Source organism: Brachyhypopomus gauderio, chromosome 15 (genome assembly GCF_052324685.1).
Source record: "Brachyhypopomus gauderio isolate BG-103 chromosome 15, BGAUD_0.2, whole genome shotgun sequence".
Taxonomy (NCBI): domain Eukaryota; kingdom Metazoa; phylum Chordata; class Actinopteri; order Gymnotiformes; family Hypopomidae; genus Brachyhypopomus; species Brachyhypopomus gauderio.
In genome coordinates this window covers 4,122,283-4,132,140 of record NC_135225.1, presented here as the reverse complement: position 1 = coordinate 4,132,140, position 9,858 = coordinate 4,122,283, and the positions used below count along the sequence as shown (strand labels likewise).

At 36.6% G+C, this 9,858-nt stretch overlaps 1 protein-coding gene across 3 annotated transcripts; it reads left to right on the top strand.

Moving 5' to 3' along the window:
• Window positions 1–611: 611 nt before the first annotated feature.
• Window positions 612–6,767, top strand: aifm2 (AIF family member 2). 3 transcript variants are annotated; one of them, XM_076975026.1, is made up of 9 exons: window positions 612–764; window positions 3,480–3,664; window positions 4,121–4,236; window positions 4,327–4,446; window positions 4,610–4,702; window positions 4,971–5,079; window positions 5,394–5,546; window positions 6,201–6,401; window positions 6,545–6,767. In XM_076975026.1, the coding sequence occupies exons 2-9, from the start codon at window positions 3,490–3,492 to the stop codon at window positions 6,697–6,699; spliced, it is 1,122 nt and encodes a 373-aa protein (XP_076831141.1). In that variant the 5' UTR covers window positions 612–764; window positions 3,480–3,489; the 3' UTR covers window positions 6,700–6,767. The 3 variants fall into 3 exon arrangements, with proteins under 3 accessions (XP_076831141.1, XP_076831142.1, XP_076831140.1); XM_076975027.1 differs by lacking the exon at window positions 612–764 and adding an exon at window positions 3,066–3,219; XM_076975025.1 differs by lacking the exon at window positions 612–764 and adding an exon at window positions 3,301–3,322.
• The last annotated feature ends 3,091 nt before the right edge of the window (window positions 6,768–9,858 follow it).

Here is a 9,858-nt window from a genome sequence, read left to right as displayed (position 1 = left end):
GAGGGTGAGGTTCTTAAATACACTACTACTTTGGCACTGATTAAGGAGTACAATTAATGTTTGGTAAATTGGTAAAAATTAGACAATTATTGGAGAAAAGTTTTGGGTAGATGTATATAAAATCTGCTTAATAATAACTTTTGGATTGCAACTTCAAACCAGGAAACGTGACGTGTATTCATTGAGTTCAACAGTATGACAGTATGATTTTATGCCAGTGATGATGACTATGCACAAAAATCCACTTGAGCTGGTTCCTTGTCAAACAAGATTGTATGGGAAGAGATGAATGTTTTCTATGTGAGGGCGATAAGGTTAAGTCGCGCAGGTCAGACACAAGGAGCAAAATCAAGAAAACCGCAACAGCGAGAGCAGAGGAACAATAATTGTGGGGTCTAGCACTAATCGATTGTTCTGGTTCTGGTAGATTGTTCTACCCAGTCTTAATCTTTAAGGTATTTCATCTTATTACGAAGCGAGCAGAAATTTCAGACGAAAAAAACCGCGCTCAAAACAGCGTAATTTAGGGAAGTTTCATGTTCAAAAAGCCAGAGCCTGAATCTGAACCTGTAGGCAACATGTAAAAGCAAAGGGAAGCAAAGTTATCATTTTGACCACGCCTCCGTGAGAGAAGACCACGCCCCTTCTCCCGGTCCTGTTTCAGTCCCTACAAAATACAAGTCACAGGCAGCTGAACAGAAATACGTTTTGTGCTTGTTTGAGATCCTTCTTTTCGTTGTGTTCCAGATCTAGCGGTCGGTTAGGTAAGCGTATTCAATTCAATCCGAGCATACAACCAACTGAAATGTGCGGTCTAGTTTGTAAGTTTAGTCGTAAGATTTTAGTTCAGGCTAACAAAATCCAACGTCACTATGTGTCATCATATTAAGGCATCGTGCACTATGGCATCTAAATGCATAACGTGGTACTGCATAAAGACAGAGACATATGTCAAAACAGTTCTCAACATTTCCTATCTTGGGTTTTTTTTGTAATCCAATGCAACCTTGGGTCAGCATTAAATCCCTTATTTGGGCTTTTCAAAACCCAAAGCTAAAATCTGGCTCAACTTGGTTATGATTATGTTTATTAAGTTGACACTGCATAGGATGGTGTTAACCAGTTAAGGACCAGCGAGCAGGTAAAAATTTGTTGGACATCTTTAAAGCAGAAACTTGTACAAATCTCGTAAGGACATGTATGAATCTGGCAACGTCTTATGAGCAGTTTGTGAGGTTAGAAGCTTTTCTTTTGAAGTAATTTATTAGAGATTTGTTTAACTACAGGTGGCAGTTGACTGCTAATTCAATTTCATGCTCTGGTATAACATCTTCCACAGAAGCAGAATCAGAATAAGAACATATAGCTTTAACCTGTGCGTTGTCCAGACTAAAACACTATTCGGACTGATAAGAAATCACGGCATAAATGACGCATTAGTGTCATCTCCAAAAAATAAATAAATAATTTAATTTTTTTTTCTGTTGTATATTTAGCTTATCAACTAAATTATTTACTTTATAACAGTAAGTTTATTGAGTTTAGTGTATTAAATTTTGTTTGTTAAATTTAGTTTAGTTTGAAAATTAGCTGGCTACATTTTAATAACACGTATATATGTTACACAATGACCTAAAACTCCCATGATTTGCCATTGTTGTATACTGGATACTACACTGCAGACTACAACAGTATGCAGTATATAATATATGACTGCAGTATGTAGTAGGCTTTCGAAGAGCCTCCAGAATAGCATCCTCATGTCCCTAGTTAACTACTTCCGTGTAGATGTTGCAGGACGAACTACGTCAGTAGCAGCATGCTGGAATAGAGTCATTTCAGGACACCGGAACCCAAATAGGGGCACGAACACCCATCGCATACAAGCTAGGGACGTAAACAAGCCGCAACAGTGCCCTCTAGCGACTGACTTGTCTCATAACACCTACAAAGATTATTTCCAGCAAATAACCAGCTAGAGATATCTACATGTAGTTGAGGGTATTTAGCTGTGGGGGTAGTGATTGAAGGTAACGTGTTTGGGGTAGTTCATGAGAGGTTGTGGGGGTAATTTTGGTTGAGGGTGATTGGCTGTGGGCTATTTGTGGCTGAGCAGTATTTAGTTGTATTGGCAGTAGTGATTGAAAGCTGTTGTGATTGAAGGCTGATGGGGTCGATGTTAAGGGACTGTGGGAGTAATTGAGGGGTAATTGGCTGAGGGGTTATTTATCTGTTTGGTTTGGGGCTATTTGGCTCTGGGAGTAATTTAAGTTGAGGTGTGGATTGATGTTGGAGTGATATTTAGCTGTCGGGGTGGTTGTGGTTGAAGGTGGTAGTTGTTGAGAGATATTAGGGGGAGGGGGTCATTTTGGATGAGAAGTAATTGGATGTGTGGTAGTATATGCTGAGAGGTTGTTTAGCTGTCTAAATAGTTCTTGGGAGGGATTGAGAGAGAGAAGAACATATGTGCTTGTGTGCTGTGAGACTACATGACATCTAATAGAAACTTTTAAAGTTCTCATTACAGACATTGTGTTGTCATTTATCAGCTCTTGATGTAGACTGCATTAATATTAGTAAATGCCAACTTATAAAGGCTTTTAAATGCTCTTCAAAGACTAGATTAAGTATGGATGTGAAGAGAAGAATCCAGTCATTATTTTAGACTTTGAACAGTGATAATTTAATTGGCAAAATACACCTTTGCATGAAAAAAGTGTGGGTGGGTGACATGATGCTTAATTTTAATGTAATCAAATACAAATATTTATTAAAAAGTGATTTTTCTCCAACAAAAACTTAATGCAAATAATGCATACATGTAATGTTTTATGTAACTGTTTCATTTTTAGATGGAAGATGTTTTATTTTAGTTTTTATTGTAAGGTACACATGCAAAATGTCCTGTGGTGTGACTGTAATATAAATGAAGTATGAAATATAAACAAATAAAAAATGAATCAGTAACACCTGGAACTCTTTATAAATACTTTTGGCATTATAGCATAAATCTTTACTAAAAAAAAGATTTTAAATTGCACAGGACTCCTACAACAATAAGCACAGTAAACTTTTGTAATGAAAATTGTGTCATGCGGCATGACATGGATTGGCAGGTTTTTAAAACAGGCAGTTTGATGGGCAACTATAGGGGGGTCTTTTTGTCAATCGAGAACCAGGAAGTCACTAATATTTTTGCTTTGACGTGAAGGCCGGACAGTGAGTTTAAATCGTTTATTCATTTATCAATTTTAATAATTTCGATTAACGATTAACGATTTTTCTTCGTAATGTGGTGTGACGGTTCTATTTTGAAAAAAATGTAAAATATTATTTTCTAAAACTCACTTAACGTTAAAACTGTGTATTTAGAACATAGATATAATGGATAAATGGATAGAACAAATAGGGCTCGTGTGTGTGTGTGTGTGTGTGTGTGTGTGTGTGTGTGTGTGTGTGTGTGTGTGTGTGTGTCCCAGGTACTTCACTATGGGAGGCCAGTTGTCCATCAATGACAGTGTCCATGTGGTGATTGTTGGTGGTGGCTTTGGCGGAATTGAAGCTGCCCAACAACTGAAACATTATGGGGTGCCATTTATGTTGATTGATCCTTTAGACGCTTTCCACCACAATGTTGCAGCCCTGCGTGCTTCGGTTCAAAGTGGTATGTCAAACAGTACAACATCTTTATTATTAACTTTATATAATTATAATTATTGGAAATGGTTTGTACTGTGTCATAATGATGCAGCTCATATCTGGCGCAGTCACCTATACCTCAGCCTTTCCAAAGAGCTTCATTAAATTCACAAGTGTACCTTTAGAGATTGGCTCCCTCCATCCACACACACACGTTTCACATGTCAAACAGGTAATTCAAACAAGTTTGACAAGATTGACAAGAGAACATCAATATATGTTCACATTCCTGAATAAGAACATGGATAGCAGTTCTGACATTCTTTTTCTCTATTGTTACTTTTTATATATCTACTATATCTAATTCTTAGTTATATTAGTATATTTTATCTAGATTTTAGTTTATTGTAAATGATAAACAAATAACGCTGAGTACCATATTTTTGTTTTCTCCTTTTTTTCTTTTATTTACATCCCTCAGGCTTTGCTCAACAGACTTTTATTCCATACAAAGAGACCTTTGGGTTGAGTTTTCTGCGGGGCCGTGTCATACAGGTTGACACTACAGCGCAAGTTGTTGTGCTTGACAATGGAAAGGTACAGACTCTTGAATCTTTTACAGGTATCTTGTACTGTATACACAGTGATGAAAGATTGCATGACATTTCAAGATGTTTGTTTTAACAGGAGGTTCGTTATTCACACCTCATCCTGTGCACTGGGACCGATGGATCCTTCCCTGGAAAATGCAGTGCTGTAGATTCTTACCAGAAAGCTGTCCAGCAATATGAAGACATTGTGAGAGAGGTGGGTCTTCCTGTGTTCAATATTATGATTTCTGTTCTAGCAGTTATGCAGTTTTGTTTGGATCTTTGGTACAAGCTCGTGTTACCTTGGCCCTCTCGGTATAATGTATACCAAGGTAGATGAGCCAGGTTTATTTACTTCTCAGTGTATTGTGCTTTCTTAGATCCAAACATCAGACTCGGTCATTGTGATTGGTGGTGGAGTGACCGGGGTAGAAATGGCTGCTGAGCTGAAGACAGAATATCCAAAGAAGAAGGTAATTTTCCTGATTTCCTATCTGAACTTTCAACATTTGTCATTAATGTTATAGTAAATGGTATGTGGGTCCCAAAGTTACCGGTAATTTATGTGCACAATTAATTGATGAATTGCTATTGACCATAAATTGGATTAAAGAAATGAAGCCCAGCATGCATATTAAAACAACAAATTAATCAATCACTACACAAAGTCCAAACATGGTATTCTCGGAACAAATGCATGAAATAAATGGAAGTATTGAAGCTTATTTTATTTTAATACAGGTGATTCTTATTCATTCCCATGAGAACCTGGCTGATCCAGAATTGCTTCTCAGTGTGAGAGATCAGGCCAAAAATATTTTGCTGGAAAAAGGAGTGGAACTTATTCTAGGTAACTCCTCATGATTGCTTGTGTATGATTGTGTTCTTTAGCATATACGCATGTAGCACAAGTTCACTTACAGTTAAATATATATATTTATATATATATATATATATATATATATATATATATATATATATATATATATATATATATATATAATAGCTCATTTATACAGTTAAATGCAATGTGACTCAACTCAATTTTACTATGATTTTATGATGATTTATGATTTGACCTGAATTAATTTGTTGCTGTTTTAAATGTACATTTTTAATTTACACTTTGTTTTTGTTTTGTTTTACCTGTTAATGTGATAATAGGACAGAAGGTGTCCAATTTGAAAGAGCTGGAATTCAATGTGACTCGGAAGGGCACAGTGATTAAGACGGATAAAAATGAACAGATCACTGTTGATCTTGCAATTTGCTGTACAGGGAACAAGATCAACTCCGGTGCATACAGGGCCAGTCTAGGTTAGTCCTGTTGTCTGTGTGTATGTGCACCTTGATGTTTGAAGTTGCATTTTTTTACATTTGTCAAACTAAATAATACACTTAATACATCTTTTGAAAATGGATTTTTGTAGGTGTAATTAGAGGTGTCAATTCCAGGTTCAGAGATTAAAAGTCCTCACCAGGATTTTGCTCAGGCTTCCTGGATTGTGTTGATTCCACTAATTTTACCTGGATTGCTAATTAGAAAATCTAGCAAGCTTGAGCAAAATCCTGGTGAGGGCTTTTAATCTCTGAACCTGGAATTGACACCACTAGGTGTAATAAAGGTCCATGTCAAATTCTAATAACCTTCAACTGTTTCAAAATTTCTTTCAAAGTGGTGTTTTTTCTATAACGTTTATTGTATTTTTTAAGACACTGGCTGCTACATCAGTGGTAAAATTTCAAGACTTTTATCTACCATTTTATCTGAAATTAATATTTTTGATTATTCTACCATGCATGTAGGACTTTTTTTTTTTCTTTTTTTTTTTTTCTTACATTTTTAAAAACTACAAATTGCTAAATTGTTGGTGGTTGTGGAACAAAAGGAGCTTCCCTCTCACAGTAAGCGTGCTGTGGTGGTGTTTACTTGTATTAATTCAGCTGTTCTTGTTTCTCCCCATGGTCCAGGTGGGTGTATGGCGGAGAATGGGGCCCTGAAAGTAAACGAACACTTGCAGGTGGAAGGGTTTGACAACATCTATGCTGTTGGGGACTGTGCTAATGTCAATGAACCCAAGATGGCTTATCATGCAGGTCTCCATGCAAAGGTGGCTAGTACAAACATTATTAACATGCTGTCTGGAAAATCACTGACATCATACCATACAGGTAACCAAGCACACCTCACCTTGCTCTTGTTACGACACATCATTCATGTCTTTAATGGTTTCTAGCTGTGCATATCTTGTTAATGACCAATTTACTTTTAATAAATAAAACGTGACACTGGGATCTTTCCCGTTTTCTCGTAGGAAATCTAACGATGGTGGTGGCCATGGGAAGAGATGACGGAGTGGGCCAGTTTAACGGCTGGCAGATCCCTCGCTTCATGGTTGCGATTGGAAAGAGTCGGGGGCTGTTTGTGTCGAAGAGCTGGAAACTGATGGGCCAGACCCCCCCCAACTAGGAGGTGGCAACAGACACTGCTGATGGATAATGAAGTACTACATTTTTGCCGGGGGGGGGGGGGGGGGTTGGGGGGCGTTAGAGACGTCTAAATGAGTCAGTGATGATTTTCTTCACACAGTTCAGTACAAATAAATCCAGTAATACAGTGTTTCACCGTGACTCGTAATGGCCTTTTTGCACCAAAATAACCAAAGTGATTACTTCTATTTTGGTACAGTGAAGAATTGGTTTAGGTTAAAAAAAAAAGAAAGAAACGGGAACAGGGATCAAAGTGATGTTTAACTCTACGATTTATTGGCTAGGACCTCTCCAACTCTTGTCTGAAAAATGACAGGAACGCTATATCTAGGTGGAGTCAAAATGACAAATCTAATTGAATGTGACATGATTGTCTATAACATTTTATATAGTGGAAATAGATTTAGAAACAGTTGAAGCATCCTATGGGAATATTTACATAATATGTACATACTTGAAGGAACTTGATCTTGTTTCTAAGCAGGATGCAGTGAAATACCTAATAGGCAGTGTAGACTAAAGCTAAATCAGGAGACATCTGTGAGTGCATTTACAGGCACTTAACAATCTCATAACTGCGGAAAATGAGATTTTGTCAGTAATCCGATCAACGTGTTTTCTATGTACTTGGGTGTTCGGATAATGGGGAAATTCTGGATTTACACGAGACGGGCAATAATCAGATTGCTAGTTTGCAACCAGCCAGTAATTGCACAGAATGATGTGACGTACACTTCAAGGTTCCTGCCGTGGCTTTTTGTAAACATGGACCCATTTTACCAGTATATGACTATCTCTGTATTTTAATGGATATTAATTATGTGCAATACTGTCATTTTTGAAGTTTTCTCTATGGTGATGCAAATATCTAAATTAGCCTTTTTCACAGAGTGTTGGTCCTGCATTTAATTCTGCTTGCTGCTTCTGGGACGTGTCTGCACTCTATCCAGTTATGTTTGTGTGCATGCAGAGACTGAGAAATCTGGGAGAAATCGGAGAAAGGATGTAGATGTGTTGAGCAATCAGATTACTGAGCTTAAAATGTCTGTATATTGAAATGTCAGCAAGTGGCATTGTGACGGTCTTGGTAAAAAATAATTAGCTTTCTAAATGTACTTAATTTCAATTGTAGGATATATTGTACAATTACATTACTGTATCTGTTATGGTGTATGTTACCATGTATGCTACTTTCATTAAACTCAAATGTTTATATTTAATATAAAATATGACATTTTGTATCATAATCTTTTGAGTAAAAGTACACAATAGTGTCATTCAATTTCTCACTTGGATTTTATCTGTAGTCTCAGTGCTGGGTCTTGAAACCCATCCATTAATTGCCATAATTACTGATGTGCCTTTAAGAATATGGACTTTAAGATAATGCAACATGTTTTGGGGTGAGTCCTTGTAATTTTTACTTCCTAGTTGTACAAAATGACAGGTGTGACATTTGGGATATTTTATGGATGAGGGAAAGGTAAGCCTTTAAGTTTAATTTTCAGTTAATAATTTTCAGTTTATATTACGTTTGTATGTTCAGATTCTTTAATTTATAAAAATACTGAAATACTGGACAGTTTTAAGGATTTTATTGCAAATTGTACATTTTTTACTGTAGAGAACACTACCTACATATTTGATCATTTTCACACAAAAGGGAAAACCTCAGTGAAAGAGGAGAGGATGAGGGTGAATCTGATCTAGATATGTCAGATGAGGACGTACCAGAAACGGAGACTGAGGTAGAAATATCAGATGAAGAGCAAGACCAGGAGGAATAACATTGCCCTCTACGGGTCAGGAGTAAAATAGTAAGCTATAATATTTTCCAAACATTAGGCTACTCACATCCATTGTAACGCATTGAAAACATAAATATGTTAACAGAAACAATATCAATATAAATACTGCATCATTGTATCTATATTAACTCCTCTTACATATAAATTGTAGATTTAAGTTTTTTTAGTCTCTCGCAGATGTTTAACATGCAGGTAAACAGGAGTCTCTCCAGGCCAACAGTCACTGAATGATTTACCTTTTGGCTAAGCTAGTCTAAGGATATGAACACCTCAAAAAATTGATAATGACATTTTTTAGGATTAATTGGCTCATCCATGAATACAGAGTTAAACCTTAAACTTATTACTTTGTGCAACTTGGGAAGATAAATAAATCATTTTATATAGCACTATTCACTTCAGGGTGGTACTACGGCTCAATGGATCAGAAAAATTGTATTTGTTATTAATATTCCTAGTTCTTCCAAATAACTCCGTAGGGAAGTGTCCTTCACCTTTGAATTTTGGTTGTCAGGTGTTGGTGAAGGTGTAATGGAATTTGAGGCCATTGTTAAAGCAAAGGTATTGTGCAGTTTTAAGAAGGTTTCAAACTGAATTGACACTTGGGTTGTCCTGGTAATGAAAAGAGAAAGTCAGGTTGTAAAAAGGGTTGATAATCCTGTAGCAACTTTAACACTTGAATATATTTTCAATCATAATTGATCATATTAAATTGGGGCACAACACTGATTTACATGGAAAATTAATTAATTTACACTTGCTTGTTAACACATTATTTCAGTCTCATGAATGTCAGAATGTATTTTTCATCTATCAAAATCAATCTCAACTCACAGGTGTTAAAACTAAGCATATGTTTATTGGGTACACAGAGATGCATGAAAATAATACACCACGATTACACTAAAGACCAGGAGATTTGAGCTTTCTAAAATCACTATGGTACATCTAGCATGACACAGCAAAAAAAATTAACTAGACTGGATTCATGGGGCATGGCCAACTGGTAGAAGTTAGAAAGAAAAAGACAATTTTAAACTGGACAAACCAAGTTAACTCATCCAGTTTAGATGTATAAACAATGAAGTTAACTATTGACACTAGATGGTAATGTAAAACAGAGATGCTCTGTCTTATGACTCGTTGGCTCAACCCCGTCAAACTCTGTGGATGGCACAGAGGGACAGTGTCCATTTCCATCAGAACATCGAGATGGCACGGAGGGAGTGTCCGTTTCTGCCAATCTGTCTGCATGGCACAAAGAGAGTGTCCAGTTCCCGTAACGTTGCTGGATTGATCGTGCAAACGATGTGCACCAAAGACAGTGGCAT